This window comes from Bombina bombina, chromosome 1 (assembly GCF_027579735.1).
Source record: "Bombina bombina isolate aBomBom1 chromosome 1, aBomBom1.pri, whole genome shotgun sequence".
Classification (NCBI taxonomy): domain Eukaryota; kingdom Metazoa; phylum Chordata; class Amphibia; order Anura; family Bombinatoridae; genus Bombina; species Bombina bombina.
In genome coordinates this window covers 846,421,650-846,448,340 of record NC_069499.1, presented here as the reverse complement: position 1 = coordinate 846,448,340, position 26,691 = coordinate 846,421,650, and the positions used below count along the sequence as shown (strand labels likewise).

Below are 26,691 nucleotides of genomic sequence, written 5' to 3'. Positions count from 1 at the left end.
CGATCTTCAACACGCTCCAGGCATGGCCTCAGCTAGCGGCGGCCAAGTTCATCAGATTTCAGTCGGACAACATCACGACTGTAGCATACATAAATCATCAGGGAGGAACAAAGAGTTCCTTAGCGATGAAGGAAGTAACCAAGATAATCAGGTGGGCGGAGGATCACTCTTGCCATCTATCTGCAATTCACATCCCAGGAGTAGACAACTGGGAAGCGGATTTCCTAAGTCGTCAGACTTTTCACCCGGGGGAGTGGGAACTCCATCCGGAGGTATTTGCTCAGCTGACTCAGCTATGGGGCATTCCAGAGTTGGATCTGATGGCGTCCCGTCAGAACACCAAACTTCCTCTTTACGGTTCCAGGTCCAGGGACCCCAAGGCGGCATTGATAGATGCTCTAGTAGCGCCTTGGTCCTTCAATCTGGCCTATGTCTTTCCACCGTTTCCCCTTCTCCCTCGGCTGGTAGCCAGAATCAAACAGGAGAAGGCCTCGGTAATTCTGATAGCGCCTGCGTGGCCACGCAGGACTTGGTATGCAGACCTAGTGGACATGTCATCTGTCCCACCATGGACACTGCCAATGAGGCAGGATCTTCTAATACAGGGTCCATTCAAGCATCCAAATCTAGTTTCTCTGCAGCTGACTGCTTGGAGATTGAACGCTTAATTCTATCCAAGCGTGGGTTCTTTGAATCAGTCATAGATACTCTGATCCAAGCTAGAAAACCTGTCACCAGGAAAATTTACCATAAGATATGGCGGAAATATCTTTGTTGGTGTGAATCCAAGGGTTATTTGTGGAGTAAGATTAGGATTCCAAGGATATTGTCTTTTCTCCAAGAAGGATTGGAGAAAGGTTTGTCAGCTAGTTCCTTAAAGGGACAGATATCCGCTCTGTCTATCCTTTTACACAAGCGTCTGGCAGAAGTACCAGATGTTCAAGCGTTTGCACAGGCTTTAGTCAGAATCAAGCCTGTCTATAAACCTGTGGCTCCTCCATGGAGTCTAAATTTAGTTCTTTCAGTTCTTCAAGGGGTTCCGTTTGAACCTTTACATTCCATAGATATTAAGTTATTATCTTGGAAAGTTTTGTTTTTGGTAGCTATATCTTCTGCTCGAAGAGTTTCAGAATTGTCTGCTTTGCAGTGTAATTCACCCTATCTGGTGTTCCATGCAGATAAGGTAGTTTTGCGTACCAAACCTGGTTTTCTTCCTAAAGTTGTTTCTAATAAGAACATTAACCAGGAAATCATTGTTCCTTCTCTGTGTCCTAATCCAGCTTCTAAGAAGGAACGGCTTTTACACAATCTTGATGTGGTTCGTGCTTTGAAATTCTATTTACAAGCAACTAAGGATTTCAGACAAACATCATCTTTGTTGTTTATTCTGGTAAGAGGAGAGGTCAAAAAACGACGGCTACCTCTCTTTCCTTCTGGTTGAAAAGCATCATCCGATTGGCTTATGAGACTGCTGGGCAGCAGCCTCCTGAACGAATTACAGCTCATTCCACCAGAGCTGTGGCTTCCACTTGGGCCTTCAAGAATGAGGCTTCTGTTGAACAGATTTGTAAGGCAGCGACTTGGTCTTCACTGCATACTTTTGCCAAATTTTACAAATTCAATACTTTTGCTTCTTCTGAGGCTATTTTTGGGAGAGAGGTTTTGCAAGCAGTGGTGCCTTCCGTTTAGGTTACCTGTCTTGTTCCCTCCCTTCATCCGTGTCCTAAAGCTTTGGTATTGGTATCCCACAAGTAAGGATGAATCCGTGGACTGGATACACCTTGCAAGAGAAAACAGAATTTATGCTTACCTGATAAATTACTTTCTCTTGCGGTGTATCCAGTCCACGGCCCACCCTGGCAATTAAGTCAGGTTAAAATTTCTTGTTTAAACTACAGTCACCACTGCACCCTATGGTTTTTCCTTTTTCTCCTAACCGTTGGTCGAATGACTGGGGGGCCGAGCCAGAGGGGGAGCTATATGGACAGCTTTGCTGTGTGCTCTCTTTGCCACTTCCTGTAGGGAATGAGAATATCTCACAAGTAAGGATGAATCCGTGGACTGGATACACCGCAAGAGAAAGTAATTTATCAGGTAAGCATAAATTCTGTGTTTTTTTTTTTAAAGGCAGTGATGTTTCCACCTCTTAGCCAATAGCTGTACGGGCCAATCGGTACTATGGTGTAGGCACCCACGGCTAAGTGGTGGAAATGTCGCCTAATTAAAAAAATTAGCACTGCAGTGGTTCGCCACAGCAGCTAGGCTTAGCATTCAATGCGTGGCGAAATTAAGGCACATTTTTATATGTTTGTTTTTTTTGTTTTTGTTTTTTAAACTGATGAATGAAGGTGTCCTTTTATTTTTGATGATGGTCAATCCTATAGTTTTTAAAACGCTAGAATTTACCATCACTTTCATTCAGGTAGCTGCTGGTTCCTAGCATTTTAACCCTGACTCCTAACTTTTTGGGTTATTCTCCATAGATCTATTTACAAATACCACTGCCTGGCTCCAAAAAATATGTCTGGCTCCTAAATTTGTTGACCTCTGCTTTAAGATGACCCTTAACTGGAACTATGGGGCCTAAACCAAACACTTAAAAACACCCAGACCGTTGTACCTTTTCGAACAAACTTACAGTAGGCACTATGCATTCCTTTAGGTAGCGTTCTCCTGGCATCTGCCATGCCCAGCTTTTTCTTTCAGACTGCGGGATGGTGAAGCATGATTTATTACTCCATAGAACATGATTTTACTGCTCCAGAGTCTAAGGGTAGTGTGCTTTACACCACTCCAGCCAACGCTTGACATTGCACATGTTAGATGTGAGGCTTTGGTGTACAGCTGCTGGGTCTTAGAAACCTATTTCATGAATCTCCCGACACAGTTCTTGTACTGATGTTATTTCCAGAGACAGTTTGGAGCTCTGTAGTGAGAGTTGGAACATATGATAGGTGCTTTTTACGTGCTTCAGCACTCTGGTTAAATTCTGTATGTTGAAACTTGATTCACTTAGATTGTTCTCTCTAGAGAGCAGGACCTTGTCATCCAACTGTCCGAGTTTTCCTCTCCTATCTCTATGGGACTTGTAGGTGAATTCCAAATAAAGATTATAATAATTATAACATTGGCTATAGTTTAAATTTTGATATTATGTAATTGTATTTGATCATTGCTGTTGGATTGTCATTGATGTTAATCACGGGATTTTTTTTATTTACTCTGAAATGTTGTGACCCTATCTGGTCATTGTAGAATGCAACACAGATTTATCATATTAATCTGATTAATTCCCTCTCTTTTCTTTTAGAATCTGTTTATGACCTTCTGCCAAAGGAACTACAGTTGCCGCCTTCCCGAGAGACATCTGTCGCCCCAATGAGTCAAACAAGTGGAGGTGAGGCTGGGTCGCCTCCCCCAGCTGTTGTTGCTGCTGGTACGCACTTTTGATATTTCTTTGTGCATTAATAGCAATTATTTTGGCTCCTGAAATGAACAGTGCTGCTAAAGTTTTTTTCCTCAGTCAAAAAAAAACCACTTCCCCACATTCCCACTCGATTATAGTAGATTATAATAATAAATCAATCTAATAGAGAATTAAACAGATTGTTGGTAAAAAAAAAGTTATCATCTTTGTGCTTATAAGATTTTTGATACTGAATATATATTGTTTTGGTTTGTCATTACATTTGAGACAATAGAAACGTTTTTTTCTTGAACAATAATTAGCCAGTATATTTTACGCTAGTATTGACACACAATTTTGCAAACTGTCTAATAGCGCATGTGTAACCAATCTTTTGAGTCTTTGAAGCAAAAATACAGTAAATCTTCAATTTTTGTGAGTCTGCTCCACAACAATATTCATTGGCTATCAAACTGGTGGTGCACTTTTATTTTCTTACATTTGAATCCTTTTGGGATGCATTGCCTGATTAACAGAGTATGTTCCATTGACATTATGTGTCCATATTGAGTCTATTTGTTCTGTTTAAAAATCATGGCTTCTGTACCGTAAGCATGGAGCCAGACTTCACAGGCCCTTCCCAAATCTGCAAAAATACAAACGTGTTATCCATTATTTGAAGAGCGCCAACAGATTCTGCTGCGCTATAAATATGGATCTAATATGCCAATGTAGTCTTTACTAGAAAATTTGTACAACCTCAATACTTTGCAGCACTGTCCATTGTTCTTTTACTTCCAGCAATTTACTCAGAATCTGTGGGCAAATTGTGTTACCCTTTGATGATCCAGTTCAACAAATGTTCTTTAGTTTTTAATGAACTGCCTAGTAAATATTGTGTAAACCATATTTATAGGGATCAGTGATTACACAATAGATCCACAGATTAACACTGACTATTGAATTGCTTGATAACTTTTTATGTAATAATATTAGGCTAATTAATTACATGGAATAAAATGTCTGTTGCCTCAAAGCTTTCTTTGCCAATTATACTCAGCTGAAGTTTTCTAAATATACATATAACTTGCTTGTTTTGGCTACAGTTTGTGTCGGTAATTGGAGATCTTGCTAATAAGCCATGTTATCACAGTAAGTGCAAGTTGATTAAACTATTCAGTCAGCTTTTTTTATAGTCCATATTTATCATAATCGTAAAGATGTTTGATTTCCCGAAACAGCAAAAAATATTTATATAAAATTTAAAACTCATCAGAGTGACCATAGCAGCATGCATTCTGCAATGTAAACTTTATTTGTTATTTCTGAAAACAGACTCATTTCTGTCTGCTTAACTGCTTCGAATACGTTTATTTTTCCCCTATGATAACTCTTCTTTGTATGCATGAAAAATAACAAAATGTATCCTGCCTGCTTACAGGTTAAATTTGCACATTTCTCTATCCCTTGCTTGCTCAAACCTAAGTCCTGAGTCCACAGTGCAGCTGTTTATATTTTCGCCATCTTACCTAGATTGTGTAATATTTGTCTGTATAATGGAGATGTTCAGTTCTCCACTTAAAGAGACAGTATACAACATTTTTTTTATATTACTGCATTTAATAGACAATACTTTAAAGACAAATATGCACATATAATAATCTAAAAAAACCAGTATAAAACCTTTTAAAAACTTACTTAGAAGCTCCCAGTTTAGCACTATTGATGAGGTTAGGCTGGCACACCTAGTGAAAGGGGCTTGGAAAATGGGAATAGCAGACACTCCCCCCATCCCTGCATATGAAAACATAGAATATACAAACAGGAGCCACAGGAATCTGTAGACATCCGTATATATATAAAACGTTGGGGCTTGGTTAGGAGTCTGAAAATCAGCACAATATTATTAAAAAATAATTAATACTATACATTGTTACAAAAACACTCCCAGATGTGCTATATAAATGGATCATCTACAAAACATTTATGCAAAGAAAAATCTAGTGTACAGTGTCCTTTTAATGAGACCACATGCGATCCCTACCTGTTTATGTACACCACATGATGATCTCACACTTCTTTTTTTATCTTGTAATAACTGCAGCACACATAATGCTCTCTTGTAACACATTAATGCAGCTGAAAGATGATGTTTGGGGAGAGTGTTTGCCTCTTCTTTGAGAAGGGTCTAGCTGCAGACTGGAGCTCCACTCTAGACAGGAAACATGTGACCTCCACTCAAAGCTTTTTTTTTTTTAAATCAACTTTAATGTAACAAACAACCTATAGACAATCATTCTGAAAACGAAACATTTTGCTGCTTTCTTGTTCTTCTTAATGTGCACTCACAGTGGTTACCTTATAAATGAAAATCAGCATAAACCACTGTGAGTGCACATTAAGAAGAACAAGAAAGCTGCAAAATGTTTTGTTTTCAGAATGATTGTCTATAGGTGGTTTGTTACATTAAAGTTGATTAAAAAAAAGCTTTGAGTGTAGGTCACATGTTTCCTGTCTAGAGTCAGTGTAGGTCACATGTTTCCTGTCTAGAGTCAGTGTAGGTCACATGTTTCCTGTCTAGAGCGGAGCTCCAGTCTGCAGCTAGACTATTTAGTCTTCTTTGCATGTTTTATACTCCTATCTTCTTTGGGACAATTTTTAATTTATTTTAGTTATGTAGAAGTATGTACTTTCGTTTTTATTGGTAGAATTATCGTTTTTATTGGTAGAATTACTAAGTAATTCTACCAATAATTATTAAGTCGTGTTCAAAGACTGTTAAGTGAAACAAAAAGAGCAGTGAGTTTCCTCATTCTTTTTTTTTTTTTTTAAAAGACTGACATACTTAAAGAAAAAAAGTGCTATAAACTTGCATACTTTGGTGAATTAAGTTAAAACATTTTTTTTTATTATTTAAATTCCCTAACCCTTCACGTCTGGTCAATTTTTTATACTTTTTCATTTAAAGATGTATTTGTACTAATTATAGGAAATGAAAAGATAACATCAACCCAACCAGATATTATTCTTGTTTTGTTTCATTTAATACATAGACACAAACATACACATACGTAAACATTTTTTTTATATATATATATAAAATTTGTATTTAAGTTTAACAAAGTAATACAAAACAAATACTAAAAAGATATAAATGCACACATTAAATTGTAATTATCAAAACATTTTAAAGTGCAGATATACAGAAGATCAGAATAATAATGTATGTCATTTTAATGATACTGTAGTATCTGATTTTTAACCCACTCCCTTTAGTACTTTTCACAGCTTCTCTGCCATTAGGTGTTTACTAACTCTATAGGCAGCACAATGAAAGCGTGCAGTTGATGGGAAAAAAACCTGGAGTTTTTCTGTAACATTTATTAGTAGTGACATAATAAAGTGGCTTCCTATTGGCCCAAATAATAGTGACAAAACAAAGAATATAGTTAGTTGTACAAAGCATTGAGTCTTTCTGTTTCGATTTAATTCTGTTGTATAATTTACAATATGTTGCTATAATGGGCTCATGACATGGATTACGTAAAATTATAAAAAGCATTCATATTTTCAAATTAAGAAACAAGTATTTATTGGTCGTGAAGCAGATTATCTGTAATCAGTGTCGCTTTTTATTTAGACACTTCATCAATTGGGGTATTTACTTTTTTTTGGCATAGACTGAATAATAAAATTATTATTTTCTTGTTTATTTTCACAGCACACCACCATCCCATTTTTTTTTAGTTATGCTTTATTCATACCAAAATAAAATTAACTGGATGCATGAGTCTTTTATGTTAATCAATTCTAAGCCCGATGTCTCCAAACCAGGGAATAGTTTTGTAATTCTTTATTATTATGACACTGTAGGTTTGCCTTCTGCCATTTTTCTATTGCATACTTATTGTGTAGCATTGAATGATTATATTTGAGTCTGCTTTTTCCATTGTAATTGATAACATATATCTCATACAATCACAACTTATTAGCATCCTAACCCTCAACGATCTGTGCTGTTTGGTAATTAAGTATTCACATTTATCAAGTGTGTAACTGCAAGCCAGAGCCACAGGTGCCCCAGTTTGCTATTGTAATAACCAAGGAATGTGGTGTAAATGGGGCCTGCGCCACTTTAGAAGTTGTGGTTTTTCCCTTACGTGATGCTGTGATTAGAATTTACTTAATTTCTCTGACTGTAAAACATTTTTCCCTTTTAGTTCTTTACTGAAAAGCTCCCTCTATAAGTTTGTAAAAATACACTGCACCCCATCCTAAATATACACAAAGTCCCAAATGAGCACAGCACAGAGGATAGGGTGCACGTAAGGCCAAGGGTACTGCCTCAACCCTCCAGAAGTAAATAGTGGCAAGAAAGGTCTCCAGCACTCCAATCTTAAAAGGCAATTTTATTGAATATAGCAACGTTTCGATGTCACGGCATGAGTAAGGGGCTGTGACCCCGAAACGTTGCTATATTCAATAAAATTGCCTTTTTTAAGATTGGAGTGCTGGAGACCTTTCTTGCCATCTTAAATATAACTACACATACAGAGGAAATAATTTAAGGAAGACGTATACATCCAATATTTTAAGTAGTGCCATTGGTTCCCAAAAATATATTGTAATTATTTTTGTCAATGAATAATAGTTTTTTACGTAGTTTTTGGGGAAAAGGGTATCTTATACTTACCATACACTTATAACACTGCCTTCCTTAGGTCTGTGTTTTCCTGGTTCTCACATAAAAAGAAGCACATAATGTATTGTAGTTCTTAAAATCTAAATTTACAGATATTAATCATTGCTCAAAAGTAAGTAAATCTGTATACACTTGGTTTCAGTTTAAATCCTGTATTCCAGTGTAGACATAATGATCCCTGTAACCTCTTATGCATCATTGTTTGCAACATTATTCTGTAACTTATATACGTCTGTTAATATTTTACATTATTAGTTGACGCAGACATTGTTTGACCTTTTAATTGAACTGATGTTAAAGCAAACTAAAATCTTTTAAGAGCTTCCAGTAATGGTGCATGTAATCTTTTGGGAACTATCTAAACTTTTAATTTTACCCTCCCATCCAGTCTTCACTACACAAGAATTTAGTGGATAAGAATCATACATTACAATAAAAAATGCAGAATTTTGACCATATTTGTTGAACAGAGTCATAAAATGTTCCGTATCTTCATTTTATTTCTTTCAATTTACTCCTCCTCATGCCCTTCTGCCTCCAAATGCCTCTAAAGCCCATGTTCTCTCATGGGTCTGCACGTGTCCTCATTACTGTTTGTATATTTTGCTCTGTTGATTGTATCTGTCTCTCTATTAGTTGACTGTAGGGTTAGGTCCCACTGAATTTGTTTTAGAGATTATAAACAGACTTTTTTTCTTGTTATGTTTGAATACATATCTCTAAGTAAGCAACCAATAATTTATTGTCATTTTAACAGAGCTCTGCCATCACAGCTGTAGCCAAACATACAACTTTAGCTGCTTATACTGAGTTTGTATTTGAAAGCTAAGAGGCAATAGTTTCTTCTTTCTCCTCTTGATTTTTCTTGCTCACTAATTCAGTATTCTAGACTAAGTGGCCTAGCATAAACGTAAATGGCTACAAGTACTACCACTGAGTTTTACCTGTATTTTAGGGTAAGCATAGTTGGGCATGTGAATGAACAAAGAGAATATTTTTGCATTAACATAAACTTATTGTAAATTGACCTAGAAATTCCATGTGATAATTGGATTGCTTTATATATATATATATATATGCTGGGATGCTAGCTGTTTTCTCTATTAATACACTTAACTTGCATTCTAGCTCCGCCATTCAGAGGCAGGCATCGTGTGGTGGGTTGTGTGACAGTGTCTGTCTATCAATAGTGAAGACAAATAGTGGCAGAGACACTAAACCCATCCAATCTCACCCAGGGTCTAGGTCGGTCTTGTTTTCAGACTTCTTCCTACGCCTTTTTTTCTCTCTCTTTTTTTTAATTTATTTTTTTTACATTTTTTTTTTAAGTTTTAAACAGTGAATTGATAATGGATGTAATTTGTTAATTTAATGTTATTTGTTTTATTATTATTTTTTTTTTTTTTTTAAGTTTACAACAATGATCAGAGACACTCAAAATGTAGACGTAGAAACCTGAATTTGGCATGAAAGCTTTGAGTGCAGATTTGCAGTCACTTTATTTAATTAAACAGAGCCTATAAAAAAAAATTAGAAACTTTCCTATGACATTGGCTCATGTGTGAAATATATGATTTATCCTTGTGATTTATTCAGAGATGAAAGGAGAGATTTCTCCAACATAGGTGTGTCCGGTCCACGGCGTCATCCTTACTTGTGGGATATTCTCTTCCCCAACAGGAAATGGCAAAGAGTCCCAGCAAAGCTGGTCACATGATCCCTCCTAGGCTCCGCCCACCCCAGTCATTCTCTTTGCCGTTGTACAGGCAACATCTCCACGGAGATGGTTAAGAGTTTTTTGGTGTTTAAATGTAGTTTTTATTCTTCAATCAAGTGTTTGTTATTTTAAAATAGTGCTGGTATGTACTATTTACTCTGAAACAGAAAAAAGATGAAGATTTCTGTTTGTATGAGGAAGATGATTTTAGCAGAAGTTACTAAAATCGATTGCTGTTTCCACACAGGACTGTTGAGATGAAGTAACTTCAGTTGGGGGAAACAGTTGCAGACTTTTCTGCTTAAGGTATGACTGGCCATATTTCTAACAAGACTTTGTAATGCTAGAGGGCTGTCATTTCCCCTTATGGGGACCGGTAAGCCATTTTCTTAGTTTAATAAAAGAATAAAGGGCTTCATAAGGGCTTAAAAAACTGGTAGACATTTTTCTGGGCTAAAACGATTACTTTGCTAGGCATATTTTGCAGATTCTAACTGTTAATGGTCATTATAATCTTGGGGATTGTTTAAAAAAAAACGGCAGGCACTGTGTTGGACACCTTTTTCAGATGGGGGCCTTTTCTAGTCATAGACAGAGCCTCATTTTCGCGCCACTAATGCGCAGTTGTTTTTGGAGACCAAGGCATGCAGATGCATGTGTGAGGAGCTAAGAATCACTGAAAAAGCATATAGAAGGCATCATTTGGTATCGTATTCCCCTCTGGGCTTGGTTGGGTCTCAGCAAAGCATATAGCTGGGACTGTATAGGGGTTAAATGTAAAAACGGCTCCGGTTCCGTTAATTTAAGGGTTAAACCTCTGAAATTTGGTGTGCAATACTTTTAAGGCTTTAAGACACTGTGGTGAAATTTTGGTGAATTGAACAATTCCTTCATACTTTTTCACATATTCAGTAATAAAGTGTTTTCAGTTTGAAATTTAAAGTGACAGTAAAAGTTTTATTTAAAACGTTTTTTGTGCTTTGTTGACAAGTTTAAGCCTGTTTAACATGTCTGTACCATCAGATAAGCTATGTTCTATATGTATGAAAGCCAAGGTGTCTCCCCATTTAAATTTATGTGATAATTGTGCCATAGTGTCCAAACAAAGTAAGGACAGTGATGCCACAGATAATGATATTGCCCAAGATGATTCCTCAAATGAGGGGAGTAAACATGATACTACATCATCCCCTTCTGTGTCTACACCAGTTTTGCCCACACAAGAGGCCCCTAGTACATCTAGTGCGCCAATTCTTATTACCATGCAACAATTAACGGCTGTAATGGATAACTCTATAGCAAACATTTTATCCAAAATGCCTACTTATCAGAGAAAGCGCGATTGCTCTGTTTTAAACACTGAAGAGCAAGAGGACGCTGATGATAACTGTTCTGACATACCCTCACACCAATCTGAAGGGGCCATGAGGGAGGTTTTGTCTGAGGGAGAAATTTCAGATTCAGGAAAAATTTCTCAACAAGCTGAACCTGATGTTGTGACATTTAAATTTAAATTAGAACATCTCCGCGCACTGCTTAAGGAGGTTTTATCTACTCTGGATGATTGTGACAATCTGGTCATTCCAGAGAAATTATGTAAGATGGACAAGTTCCTAGAGGTTCCGGTGCCCCCCGATGCTTTTCCTATACCCAAGCGGGTGGCGGACATAGTAAATAAGGAGTGGGAAAGGCCCGGCATACCTTTTGTCCCCCCCCCCCCCTATATTTAAGAAATTATTTCCTATAGTCGACCCCAGAAAGGACTTATGGCAGACAGTCCCTAAGGTCGAGGGGGCGGTTTCTACTCTAAACAAACGCACTACTATTCCTATCGAAGATAGTTGTGCTTTCAAAGATCCTATGGATAAAAAATTGGAAGGTTTGCTTAAAAAGATTTTTGTTCAGCAAGGTTACCTTCTACAACCAATTTCATGCATTGTTCCTGTCACTACGGCAGCGTGTTTCTGGTTTGAGGAACTAGAAAGGTCGCTCAATAAAGAATCTTCGTATGAGGAGGTTATGGACAGAGTTCAAGCACTTAAATTGGCTAACTCTTTTATTTTAGATGCCGCTTTGCAATTAGCTAGATTAGCGGCGAAAAATTCAGGGTTTGCTATCGTGGCGCGCAGAGCGCTTTGGCTAAAGTCTTGGTCAGCGGATGTATCTTCCAAGACAAAATTACTTAACATCCCTTTCAAGGGTAAAACATTGTTTGGACCTGATTTGAAAGAGATTATTTCAGACATCACTGGGGGAAAGGGCCACGCCCTCCCACAGGATAGGTCTTTTAAGGCTAAAAATAAGCCTAATTTTCGTCCCTTTCGCAGAAACGGACCAGCCTCTAATTCTACATCCTCTAAGCAAGAGGGTAATACTTCACAACCCAAACCAGCCTGGAGACCAATGCAAGGCTGGAACAAGGGTAAGCAGGCCAAGAAGCCTACCACTGCTACCAAAACAGCATGAAGGGTTGGCCCCCGATCCGGGACCGGATCTGGTGGGGGGCAGACTTTCTCTCTTTGCTCAGGCTTGGGCAAGAGATGTTCAGGATCCTTGGGCACTAGAAATAGTTTCTCAAGGTTATCTCCTGGAATTCAAGGAACTACCCCCAAGGGGAAGGTTCCACAGGTCTCAATTATCTTCAAACCAAATAAAAAGAAAGGCATTCTTACATTGTGTAGAAGACCTGTTAAAGATGGGAGTGATTCATCCTGTTCCAATAAGAGAACAAGGGATGGGTTTTTATTCCAACCTGTTCATAGTTCCCAAAAAAGAGGGAACATTCAGACCAATTTTGGATCTCAAGATCCTAAACAAATTTCTCAGGGTTCCATCGTTCAAAATGGAGACTATTCGAACGATTCTACCTACTATCCAGGAAAATCAATTTATGACTACCGTGGATTTAAAGGATGCGTACCTACATATTCCTATCCACAAGGAACATCATCAGTTCCTAAGGTTCTCTTTTCTGGACAAGCATTACCAGTTTGTGGCACTTCCATTCGGATTAGCCACTGCTCCAAGGATTTTCACAAAGGTACTAGGGTCCCTTCTAGCGGTGCTAAGACCAAGGGGCATTGCAGTAGTACCTTACTTGGACGACATCCTGATTCAAGCGTCGTCCCTGTCAAAAGCAAAGGCTCATACGGACATCGTCCTAGCCTTTCTCAGATCTCACGGATTGAAGGTGAACAAAGAAAAAAGTTCTCTGTCCCCGTCAACAAGAGTTCCCTTCTTGGGAACAATAATAGATTCCTTAGAAATGAGGATTTTTCTGACAGAGGTCAGAAAACCAAAACTTCTAAGCTCTTGTCAAGTACTTCATTCTGTTCCTCGTCCTTCCATAGCGCAGTGCATGGAAGTAATAGGATTGATGGTTGCAACAATGGACATAGTTCCTTTTGCACGAATTCATCTAAGACCATTACAACTGTGCATGCTCAGACAGTGGAATGGGGATTATACAGACTTGTCTCCGACGATTCAAGTAGATCAAAAGACCAGAGATTCACTCCGTTGGTGGCTGACCCTGGACAATCTGTCACAGGGAATGAGCTTCCGCAGACCAGAGTGGGTCATTGTCACGACCGACGCCAGCCTAGTGGGCTGGGGCGCGGTCTGGGAATCCCTGAAAGCTCAGGGTCTATGGTCTCGGGAAGAGTCTCTTCTCCCGATAAACATTCTGGAACTGAGAGCGATATTCAATGCTCTCAGAGCTTGGCCTCAACTAGCAAAGGCCAAATTCATAAGGTTTCAGTCAGACAACATGACGACCGTTGCATATATCAATCATCAGGGGGGAACAAGGAGTTCCCTGGCGATGAAAGAAGTGACCAAGATAATTCAATGGGCGGAGGATCACTCCTGCCACTTGTCTGCGATCCACATCCCAGGAGTGGAAAATTGGGAAGCGGATTTTCTGAGTCGTCAGACATTCCATCCGGGGGAGTGGGAACTCCATCTGGAAATCTTTGCCCAAATAACTCAATTATGGGGCATTCCAGACATGGATCTGATGGCGTCTCGTCAGAACTTCAAGGTTCCTTGCTACGGGTCCAGATCCAGGGATCCCAAGGCGACTCTAGTAGATGCACTAGTAGCACCTTGGACCTTCAACCTAGCTTATGTATTCCCACCGTTTCCTCTCATTCCCAGGCTGGTAGCCAGGATCAATCAGGAGAGGGCTTCGGTGATCTTGATAGCTCCTGCGTGGCCACGCAGGACTTGGTATGCAGACCTGGTGAATATTTCATCGGCTCCACCATGGAAACTACCTTTGAGACAGGACCTTCTTGTTCAAGGTCCATTCGAACATCCGAATCTGGTTTCCCTCCAACTGACGGCTTGGAGATTGAACGCTTGATTTTATCAAAGTGTGGGTTTTCAGATTCTGTAATAGATACTCTGATTCAGGCTAGAAAGCCTGTAACTAGAAAAATTTACCATAAAATATGGAAAAAATATATCTGTTGGTGTGAATCTAAAGGATTCCCATGGAACAAGATAAAAATTCCTAAGATTCTATCCTTTCTACAAGAAGGTTTGGAGAAAGGATTATCTGCAAGTTCTCTGAAGGGACAGATCTCTGCTTTATCTGTTTTACTTCACAAAAGGCTGGCAGCTGTGCCAGATGTTCAAGCATTTGTTCAGGCTTTGGTTAGAATCAAGCCTGTTTACAGACCTTTGACTCCTCCCTGGAGTCTAAATTTAGTTCTTTCAGTTCTTCAAGGGGTTCCGTTTGAACCCTTACATTCCGTAGATATTAAGTTATTATCTTGGAAAGTTTTGTTTTTGGTTGCAATTTCTTCTGCTAGAAGAGTTTCAGAATTATCTGCTCTGCAGTGTTCTCCGCCCTATCTGGTGTTCCATGCAGATAAGGTGGTTTTGCGTACTAAGCCTGGTTTTCTTCCGAAAGTTGTTTCCAATAAAAATATTAACCAGGAGATAGTTGTACTTTCTTTGTGTCCGAATCCAGTTTCAAAGAAGGAACGTTTGTTACACAATTTGGACGTAGTCCGTGCTCTAAAGTTCTATTTAGAGGCTACTAAAGACTTCAGACAAACATCTTCCTTGTTTGTTGTTTATTCTGGTAAGAGAAGAGGTCAAAAAGTGACTTCTACCTCTCTTTCCTTTTGGCTTAAAAGCATTATCCGATTGGCTTATGAGACTGCCGGACGGCAGCCTCCTGAGAAAATCACAGCTCACTCCACTAGGGCTGTGGCTTCCACATGGGCCTTCAAGAACGAGGCTTCTGTTGACCAGATATGTAAGGCAGCGACTTGGTCTTCACTGCACACTTTTGCCAAATTTTACAAATTTGATACTTTTGCTTCTTCGGAGGCTATTTTTGGGAGAAAGGTTTTGCAAACTGTGGTGCCTTCCGTTTAGGTGACCTGATTTGCGCCCTCCCTTCATCCGTGTCCTAAAGCTTTGGTATTGGTTCCCACAAGTAAGGATGACGCCGTGGACCGGACACACCTATGTTGGAGAAAACAGAATTTATGTTTACCTGATAAATTACTTTCTCCAACGGTGTGTCCGGTCCACGGCCCGCCCTGGTTTTTTTTTAATCAGGTCTGATGAATTATTTTCTCTAACTACAGTCACCACGGTATCATATGATTTCTCCTATATATATTTCCTCCTGTCCGTCGGTCGAATGACTGGGGTGGGCGGAGCCTAGGAGGGATCATGTGACCAGCTTTGCTGGGACTCTTTGCCATTTCCTGTTGGGGAAGAGAATATCCCACAAGTAAGGATGACGCCGTGGACCGGACACACCGTTGGAGAAAGTAATTTATCAGGTAAACATAAATTCTGTTTTTAAGCGAATAAAGTTCCTGATAACAACTAATTTAACCAACCTGTTTAGGGCCCCAATGAACCAAGGCTGAAATGAAAAAAAAAATGCTTTGCTGTAGTCATATCTGGTTGATGCACACCTACCTACGGCAAAAGTACTGAGCATGCGCTCTTGTTTTAATCTTTACTCATCTGGTAATCAGAACAAATCTGACAGGATTTCTATAATCCCAAATATAACTTTCATTGATATAGACCAAAATATTAAGTAGATTACATGCAGTAAATTACACTCTCTGACTGAAAACTAACGATGAATGTCAAAAGTCAGTACAGTTTATGACCTTTCTTGTATGAAATATGTATTCCCTAAACCACTCCATGTCTAATAAATTCAATTGAAAAGGGAGAAAATATTATAAGGGGAATTTGGCGCTCACTCACTCTGTTCTTTCTAGAATGTACTACAATTTTACTCAAAACAACAAACTAGTATTATGTTTCTGATTTTTGGTTTTTATTATATTGATAATATATTGCTTGGTTAATTTACTGAAAGAACATACTTTAACATATTTATGCAGCTTAGTACTGTATATGAATTTAAGTATTACATTTATCTCTATGTTAAGAGAACATTTTAACAAATCTTGTAAATATATATATATATATATCTATTTTTCTTCAACAAAAGCATCACTAAGATGATGTTGAATGTACAGTGGAAAATGTATGCAATACCTCCCTGCATTTCTTTTTTTAATTTGATAGTTTGGCCTTGTTTCAGTTATTATCTGTGATAAATAACTGATCTTATTTAAGGATTACTTTATTTCAGGACTCAACAAACCCAGGACCCAGGGAGCCAATGGGTCCTAGAATTTTTCCCCTGGCTCCTAACTTTTTGGGTTATTCTCCATATATCTATATATAAATACCACTGTCTGGATCCTAAATATTCTTACTGGCTCTTACATTTTAGATTTGTCAACCCCTGCTTTTAAGAAATACTTTAATCCCATGTGAATGGAAACCTCTAAATTGCATTACTGTCCCAAAGTTTATCAAATGAAAAATATTTTCCTCAAAAAAAAAAATTAAAAAAAAATGAAAAAGAAAACAAAATTTTGTTTTTAATGTGGTGGTGTAAAATTGTACCTTTTTTTTAAATTATTCACATTGATTTTTTTCCAGACTAGTTTGTAAGTATTTGTGTCACAGATTAAAGTAACTGCAAATCTGCCTAAAAAATATAGAGAATTTATTAGGAGACTGATATGAATGCATTCTATTAATGCATGACTGGAATAAAACATACAATTGCACACATATATAAGAAATATACTTTTATTTCAATGTGAATGCTTTCCAAAGTCACTAAATATTTTTATTTCAGCTGCTATATTATGTAAAATGCACAATCACTGTGTGAAATGGAACTGATATGTCTGAGTTAGAATTTTGGGATTTGAATTCTTCAATCAACAAAAGAGCCCAGTATTTTTTAAGGCAATTTGTAAACAAATTTCTCATTTACCAGTCTCATCTTTGAGTAGTGTTTTCTATAACCAAAAATAAGAAAAACATTTTCTTCTGAAAGTAAAATGGAAAGTTGCTTTTTTAACGGTGGATCACTGTGTTAGTTTTAAAGGGACAGTCAACACCAGATTTTCTTTGTTGTTTTAAAAGATAGATAATCCCTTAATTACCAATTCCCCAGTTTTGCCTAACCAACACAGTTATAATTATACACGTTTTAACTCTGTAATTACCTTGTATCTAAGCCTCGGCAGACTGCCCCCTTATTTCAGTTCTTTTGACAGACTTGCATTTTAGCCAATCAGAGCTATCTTCATGGTAAATTCACGAGCATGAGCTCAATGTTATCTATATGAAACACGTAAACGAATGGTGAAAAACTATCAACATGCATTTAAATTCGAGGCGACCTTCAAGGTCTAAGTAATTAGCATATGAACCTCCTAGGTTTAGCTTTCAACTAAGAATACCAAAAGAACAAAGCAAAATTGGTGATAAAAGTAAATTGGAAAGTTGTTTAAAATTACATGTCCTATTTGAAACATGAGAGGTTTTTTTTGGACTTGACTGTCCCTTTTAAGCATTAAAAAAATAAAATAAAAAATAATACAAAAAAAAAACTGTACCTTCCTTTTTCAAACAGCAGTACATGGATTAATAAGAAAAATCTAGCAATGAAATCAAGCAGATTTTTGGCTTTAGTGTGAGAGCTGTACAGAATCTGGTGAAGGGAACGGATTGGTAATTTTATCCCATTTATATTTTCAATGTTTATTGCAGTGACAAAGTTTTGGCCATGTTGATAACGCAAAAATTACACTTAACATTTATATTTTGAATATTATGAGCATCTTTAACCTCTTAAGGACATATGACAGAATTTTTCCGTCATAAAACAATTGAGCAAACTGAAAGCTGTGTCCTTAAAGAGTTAACAAGGATGAGTACAGCTGATTATTTAGCCTAGTGGATTGTTTTTTTTATTTGAGAAGCTTTACATATGCTTATATTTATTTCCTTATTATTGGCCAATGCAAACCACATGCCTTTTATTGACTTGGCTTATCAGATGGCAATGTACTTTACCAATTAGAATCCTTTCCAAATTCTACCCTGCCTATATCTTCAGTTCTCTTCTAACAGATTTGGCAATGACAGATCAGGTACCACCAGACAGTATCGGTTCCATTTTGCTAAAAAAAAAAAAAAAAAAAAGTTTGTTTTGTATTCTCTTTTTTTTTTCTTTTTATTATTGACATGATATCTGGAATCATTAGCAGCTATTTCTCATTTATTTTCTCATATTTTTATTCTAGGATTTGCCTCTGAAGCAGGGAGTGTCTGCATTAAAAATGACCTGTAGTTCTCTGCTTCATAGGTTAGAAACTTATTTTAATATTTTTTGGCTACAGACAGTCCCACTCTTTTAAAAAATAAAACAAAATTACACAAATATTCTAATTGGCACAAAATGTTGAGTACAAACACATATTTGTTAATGGGGTTAATATGTATATATGGTCAATTTGAATTTGGTTAAAAGGAAATACCAAAATTAAACAAAACCAATAAAGATTGGATTTATGTGCAGCCAAAACACTTGTAAATGTAGATTTAAAAAAAAAAAAAAAAAAGACATTTACATCAGTTGCACAGCTGAAACAGCTTGTGCACTTTAAATTGACCTGTGCTCATATTTGGCCTTTCTATTGATCAAAGCATTTAAATTCCAAAGCTTTCCATATATGAAACTTTTTTTTTATGGGAGCGAAACTTAAATCAGATACAAAATAATTTAATTCCATCGGGACTGCTGGCCAGTGCAGGAGAAAATATGTGTATTTACTTTTGGATTGTACACTGCAGATGCTTCATCTTCCTCCTCTTCCACCATGGGCGGTGCTCGCAGCTCCTTTATCACCACTTCCAGCCCTACAATTTACTCTACCTCACTCACGGATACCAAAGCTATGCAATTGGAGAATTGCTCCTCAGCCGTGGGGGTAAGTAAACCAAGGGTAAGTGAACAGCTGTTAAACAGTAATGCGGGCCAGCCACAGCAGTCCATGCCATTGAGATGGACGGTCCTAAACATTTCACCTCCACCAGAAGACTTGCTGGATAACAGTCGCATGTCCTGTCAAGATGAGGGGGGTGGCTTGGACTCTGAGCATAGTTGCAGCATGTGGACTGAAGATTCCACCTCCAACTTCAGCAACATGAGCGCCCATTCTTACAATGATAACACTGAAGTCCCACGTAAGTCACGCAAGCGTAACACGAAGCAGAGGCCTGGGGCAAAACGGCGGGATTCTAATATGGACATTTTTGATGCTGACAGTGCCAAAGCTCCACACTACGTGCTCTCCCAACTCACCTCGGACAGCAAAGGCAACTGCCAGACTGGAAATGGGTTGGTATAAGTGTTATTTGCATATAGTCCACTTCTCTTATGTCTACACACATATTCCAAGTAGCACTACTCATTGTTTAATAGGCATAATGAGCCTGAAGTAATTTCCTTTAATGATCTCTGTTCCATTAATAATTACTGCACAAAACAAACTTAGATAGCAAGTCCAGATATTGTCACACAACTGTGGTAGAAAATAGTTGTGTTGCTTTAACATTCATTCTACTGTCCTTTAAAAATGTTCTTCAGCGGCTTTTACCTTTAAATCAACTCAGAAGTTGTATATGCATTTTTTTGTACTCTACATTAATTATGGCATATTTATGTTTAAATGTAAACAGAGGGAGCACTTTATGATGATCTTTTTTGTTTTTTTTATAATTTACCTGTACTTTTGTTTATGTTAAATCTGCATCTCAGCTTCCTGAAAGAAATAAACATTTTTCTCAGCTAAAGAAAATATTAAAATCTAAGAGTTTAATTAGCGACATATGCAATGGATCAATGCTCTCTCGCCTCTATCTTCCTCTCTTGCTTCTCTCGCCTCTCTCTCTCATTTAATTACTGTTTTATATAAAAAATGCAAGTAAACTATATTACTTTAACCTCTCAGTTTGACTGTTGCTTGTTCTTGGAAAAGCAAATTCCCCCCCCCCCCCCCATGTACTTGAACAGCATCATATCTTTCAGTTCATCAGAGTTTCAGCCTCCAGCTCTTGGTAAACATCACTACCATTTGTGAATAACCCCTAATGATATTAAGCAAACATCCAAAGCTGGTGTTATTTTCTGCTTGAGTGTTTTTTTCCTCCTGTGACCTTATTTACACTTTCAATTGATCCCTGCAGCACATTTTAAAACTTAATGTAAATGTGTGTTTATTTGCAAGGGGTTTTATGAGCTCACATTTAATGAATTAAATACATCTACATTTAAGCCCACTTTTAATCTATTTTAATTTTGATTTCATTGTTTATAAAACACACCCAAGACTCAGCCTGTGTTCCCTTAGTCTCCTTAGGCTATTCAGTGGGTTGATCTTTAATGTCTGCTATCCTCAGAGCATTGGAGAACCAGAAGGTAGTGAAGAAGGGCTCACTTTTGTGTGAGCAATACCCAAGTAAATCTGAAGGAAAGGAACTCAAAATAGTGGTGCAGCCGGAGACACAACACCGTGCCCGATATCTGACTGAAGGGAGCAGAGGCTCTGTGAAAGACAGGACACAACAGGGCTTTCCTACAGTAAAGGTAAGTGTGACCACAAAAAAAACTATAAAAAAAAATGTAATTCAAAAGAACATTGAAGGCTACCTTACAGAGAATATTCACTTGACTGTCTTTCTGCAATTTGTAAAACTTTAGATTATATTCAGTATTGGCGAGTTTATGTCCATATACAGTATAAACCTTCAATTCCTTCTGGCATTAGTTTTAGATTGTTACCCGCTTAGGGTTACGTAGGCTGGACTGAAGGTGAGGGCACTACTCTGAAGTTTTTGCTGATTTGTACAGATGAAGGAGGATAGTTGAGCCCTCTGTGTATAGCGTGTTCACTACTGCAAGAGACTTTCCTTCTTGTGGTCACTGTCTGGACCTCACTTATCAACTGAAGCTTCCCACCTTGTATAAATGAACAGTGTTCTCCACAGACCATTTTGCCAACCAAGTGGCACTATGAAGTAGCTGGGTGGGGGCAGTGTAATATTTTCTATTATATAAATGTCTGCTATCCAAAGCACAAATGAATTGCATAATTTAATGATAATTTGTGCAATAAAAATTGAACATTTATTAATATTGGTTCAAATTTTAGCAGGTTGGTGGACCCACTTAAAAGGTCCTGGGGTGAACACTGATGCAATCACATTTGTACTACTTGCTTTCATTGGGTCGGTATAATCCTTCAGGAGCAGACAGAATTTAATTTAATAAAAATAAACTGTCAAATGTACTGGATTCTGTGCTGATTGGTTAGATTCCTGTAGATTGAGGTCCTTTAAATGTTTTTTATTTCTTCTCTATAGTATATCTGGTTTATCAGATTATATTCTCATTTATGTTGGAAAGAATTCTATATTGGTTGTGGGTCTATATGAAAGTGTTTTATATCCTCCCCTCCGGTAACTTGTATATCTGTATTACACTGTTACTTAATATTTTCTTTGTCATTTTGGTTGCGATTATACGTTTTTTACTTGACAAGATTATCTACGTAAAGGGTTACATTTATTATACATTCTCATAGAGCTAAATTGATATTAATGAGTATATGGCCTTTTAGTCTGAATGTGTGGTCACAGCCTTAGTACGCCCCTGTTCCTTTTTGATTGGCTCAGTTTTAAACAGCTTAGTACACGTTAGACTGAGCTAGCTCTACTCCAGTCTTTTATTTTCTAAAGAACACTGTGAATTTGCATGTTGTCCTATTGGGCACACCTTTACACTTGAGATTATTATCCCTGGATATTTCCTTAATACATTTATAATCTGTAGATGAATATGAGAGTACTTCCTGCCATTTACCCTCACCTATATTGTGTGATCATGATCTGTGAGGATCATGTAAAATGGAATCGCAGGTCTTTCAGCTTGCTCTTAACCGGCACTGTTTCTTGCATATAGTAATTTACCCTATACTCAGCCAGCTGGTTCATTCTGTCTTTAAAATACTTTTGGAATGTTAGCATTTTCCTTTTATTTGTGGTCATACCAAGTATAATACATCTGTAAGTAGGCCTACATTTCATCTGTTGTACCTTTATAACCTAGGGCTATATATTTACTCAATTTTTATTGCATCCTTTCTGTTTATAGCTGCATATATGTTGCATGTACCAAACTGTTTTGTACACAGATAAGTGCCTGTTCAATATTTCAATGTTTTTACTTTGTGCTGTAAGTTTACTATTGGTACAGAGGAAACTGGTGGTGTGACGTCATCACACAGAAACCTAGATTTTGGTGCCAGATAACTAGAATACCCATCTAGTGTGTCCATGTTTCCTTTCTGAAGTGTAAACATCTAAAGATACATTTATCAGTAAAACCTGCTCGATTTCATTATTTTTAGAACATCAGTTTTCTTTTGTATCTTCAAAGTGATGCAGCATAGCTGTAAATAGCTGACTAGAAAATACCACCTGAACATCTCTATGTAAAAAAAGGAGGATATTTACCTCAACATTTCCTAAGTATTCACATCCCATTGTAAAGTGACTTTAGTCCCAGGACTTGCAAGGGAGTGTGCATCTGGCATGTGCAGCAAGCACAGTCATGTTATTTTTCTATTCAATTTAAGGAAGTTTATGATGAAATCTCACGAGATTTCAGTGATGTCATAGCAAAGCAATGTATAACCTCAGCACTGCTTATGCTAATTGGCTATTGTTTTTTTTTTTTTTTTTCAATTTTCAGCTGGACAGCAGCTGAAGTATACACAGCACTTACTTGGGTGAGCTTGAGGATATTTTGAAGAAAAATATCTTGCTTTCTCTTGTAAGATGTATCGAGTCCACGGATTCATCCTTACTTGTGGGCTATTCTCCTTCCCTACAGGAAGTGGCAGAGAGAGCACCCACAGCAGAGCTGTCTATATAGCTCCACCCCCCAGTCATTCTCTCTGCCTGCTTAACTGCTAGGAAGGGCAAAGAGCTATGTGGTGATAAAAACGTTAGTTTTTTATTTCTCAAGCAAAAGTTTATTATTTTAAATGGTACCGGTGTGTACTATTTACTCTCTGGCATAAAAGGGATGAAGATTTCTGCAAGGAGGATGATGATCTTAGCACTTTGTAACTAAGATCCACTGCTGTTCTCACAAGGGCTGAAGAGTACTGGAAAACTTCAGTTGGGAGAATGGTTTGCAGGCTAAGCTGCATATGAGGTATGTTCAGTCTATATTTTTCTAGACAGACTGTGTTAATTCTAGAAAAGGCTGGCAATATCCCCATGAGGGAAGGGTAAGCTGTATTGAGACACTTTGATAGGAATTTCAGCTTGCTTGAAGGGTTCATTAGTTACTGGTGACACTGTTAGGAGAAAATGTTTTTTATTCAGTGAAAATTATAACGTTTTTTGAAGGGACTAAATTGGTCATTGTGGCTTGTTTTTTGAGTGTTATAACTCACATGGTTAATTAAGAGACACTCTGGTGTTTCTCTGATAGGCCTCAAAACATCGAGTGAGGTGGGAGGGGCCTATTTTCACACCTCTGTTGCGCAGTTTCCTTTCCTCTGAGACATCTAACTGCTTCTCCTGAGGTTCCTGCTTTGTTTGAGGGCTGTAAAAGAAGTTTTTCCCCCCACAAATAGTTCTGAAGGGCAGGTAGGAGCCACAGCAGAGCTGTGGCAAAGTGCTGAAAGTCTTTTTTACCGGTTTTGACGTTTTTATTTGCATAGCTGTGCAAAGTCATTAAGCCTTTATGATGCTACTGTAAAAATAATTTTCGTTCCTTTCGGAACTTTAAGAGTGGTTCCATTTCAGCTTCCTCTGCTGCAAAGCAAGAGGGGAATTTTGCCCAATCCAAGATCCAGGCTTGGAACAAGGGTAAACAGGCCAAGAAACCTGCAGCTGCCTCTAAGACAGCATGAAGGGGTAGCCCCCGATCCGGGACTGGATCTAGTAGGGGGCAGAATCTCTCTCTTCGCTCAGGCTTGGGCAAGAGATGTTCACGATCCCTGGACTTTAGGAATTGTGTCCCAGGGATATCTTCTGGAATTCAAAGACTCCCTTCCAAGGGGGAGATTTTATATTTCTCGATTGTCTGTAAACCAGACAAAGAGAGAGGCGTTCTTACGCTGTGTAGAAGATCTACATACCATGGGGGTGATCTGCCCAGTCCCAAAAGAGGAACAGGGGCTAGGGTTCTACTCCAACCTGTTTGTGGTTCCCAAAAAAGAGGGAACTTTCAGACCAATCTTGGATCTCAAAATTCTAAACAAGTTCCTCAAAGTTCCATCATTCAAGATGGAGACCATTCGGACTATTCTGCCTCTGATCCAGGAGGGTCAATATATGACTACCGTGGACTTAAAGGATGCGTATCTACACATTCCTATTCACAGAAATCATCATCAATTTCTCAGATTTGCCTTTCTAAACAGGCATTACCAGTTTGTGGCTCTTCCCTTAGGGTTGGCCACGGCTCCAAGAATTTTCACAAAGGTGCTAGGGTCCCCTCTGGCGGTTCTGCGACCTCGGGGCATAGCAGTGGCGCCTTATCTAGACGACATCTTAATTCAGGCGTCGACTTTTCAGCTAGCCAAGTCTCACACGGACATTGTGTTGGCTTTTCTGAGATCTCACGGGTGGAAGGTGAACATAAAAAAAGAGTTCTCTCTTCCCTCTTACAAGAGTTTCCTTTCTAGGGACTCTGATAGATTCGGTAGAAATGAAAATATTTCTGACAGAGGTCAGAAAATCAAAACTCTTAACCACTTGCCGAACTCTTCATTCCATTCCTTGGCCATCTGTGGCTCAGTGTATGGAGGTAATCGGACTCATGGTAGCGGCAATGGACTTAGTTCCTTTTGCCCGCCTACACCTCAGACCACTGCAACTATGCATGCTCAAACAGTGGAATGGGGATTATGCAGATTTATCTCCTCAAATATATCTGGAGCAGGAGACCAGAGATTCTCTTCTCTGGTGGTTGTCTCAGGACCACCTGTCTCAGGGAATGTACTTCCACAGGCCAGAGTGGCTCATTGTAACGACAGATGCCAGCCTGCTAGGCTGGGGTGCAGTCTGGAACTCCCTGAAAGTATAGGGTTTATGGTCTCGGGAGGAATCTCTTCTTCCGATAAACATTTTAGAACTGAGAGCGATATTCAATGCGCTTCAGGCATGGCCTCAGCTTGCTGCAGCCAAATTCATCAGGTTTCAGTCGGACAACATCACGACTGTAGCTTATATCAATTATCAAGGAGGAACAAGGAGTTCTCTAGCGATGATGGAGGTAACCAAAATAATCCGATGGGCAGAGGATCACTCTTGCCATCTCTCAGTAATCCACATCCCAGGAGTAGAGAACTGGGGGGCGGATTTTATAAGTCGTCAGACTTTTCATCCGGGGGAGTGGGAACTCCATCTGGAGGTATTTGCTCAGCTGATTCAGCTATGGGGCACACCAGAATTGGATCTGATGGCGTCTCGTCAGAATGCCAAACTTCCTCGTTACGGGTCCAGGTCCCGGGATCCCAAGGCAGTACTGATAGATGCTCTAGCAGTGCCTTGGTCCTTCAATCTGGCCTACGTATTTCCACTGTTTCCTCTCCTCCCACGTCTGGTTGCCAGAATCTAGCAGGAGAGAGCCTCTGTGATTCTGATAGCACCTGCGTGGCCACGCAGGACTTGGTATGCAGACCTAGTGGGCATGTCCTCGGTTCCACCGTGGACCCTGCCAATGAGGCGGGACCTTCTAATCCAAGGTCCGTTCACGCATCCAAATCTAGTTTCTCTGCGTCTGGCTGCTTGGAGATTGAATGACTGATTCTATCAAAGCGTGGGTTCTCTGAGTCAGTCATTGATACCCTGATTCAGGCTAGAAAACCTGTCACCAGGAAGATCTTTCATAAGATTTGGCGCAAATATCTTTATTGGTGTGTATCCAAAGGTTACTCGTGGAGTAAGATTAGGATTCTTAAAATATTGTCTTTTCTCCAAGAAGGTTGGGAGAAGGGATTATCAGCTAGTTATCTAAAAGGGCAAATATCTGCTACATAAAAGTCTGGCAGATGTCCCAGACGTTCAAGCATTTAGTCAGGCTTTGGTCAGAATTAAGCCTGTATTTAAACCTGTTGCTCCGCCATGGAGCCTAAATTTAGTTCTTAAAGTTCTTCAAGGGGTTCCGTTTGAACCTATGCATTCCATAGATATTAAGCTTCTATCTTGGAAAGTTTTGTTTTTAGTTGCTATCTCTTCGGCTCAAAGAGTTTCTGAGCTATCTGCTTTACAGTGTGATTCCCCTTATCTTATTTTCCATGCAGATAAGGTGGTTTTGCGTACCAAACCTGGGTTCTTCCTAAGGTTGTTTTCTAATAAGAATATCAATCAAGAGATTGTTGTTCCTTCACTGTGTCCTAATCCTTCATCAAAGAAGGAAAGTCTGTT

At 38.5% G+C, this 26,691-nt stretch overlaps 1 protein-coding gene across 4 annotated transcripts in view; it reads left to right on the top strand.

Moving 5' to 3' along the window:
- The window catches only part of NFAT5 (nuclear factor of activated T cells 5), a 436,025-nt gene that overhangs the window by 195,429 nt on the left and 213,905 nt on the right, over positions 1-26,691 (top strand). For 2 of the 4 annotated variants that reach the window (XM_053699472.1, XM_053699473.1), the window contains exons 2-4: positions 3,311-3,436; positions 19,036-19,582; positions 20,644-20,830. In XM_053699472.1, the coding sequence (XP_053555447.1) occupies positions 3,311-3,436; positions 19,036-19,582; positions 20,644-20,830 (860 nt within the window). Of the gene's footprint in view, positions 1-3,310; positions 3,437-18,485; positions 19,583-20,643; positions 20,831-26,691 lie in introns of those variants that run through there. The other 2 variants (XM_053699475.1, XM_053699474.1) reach the window with 2 other exon arrangements.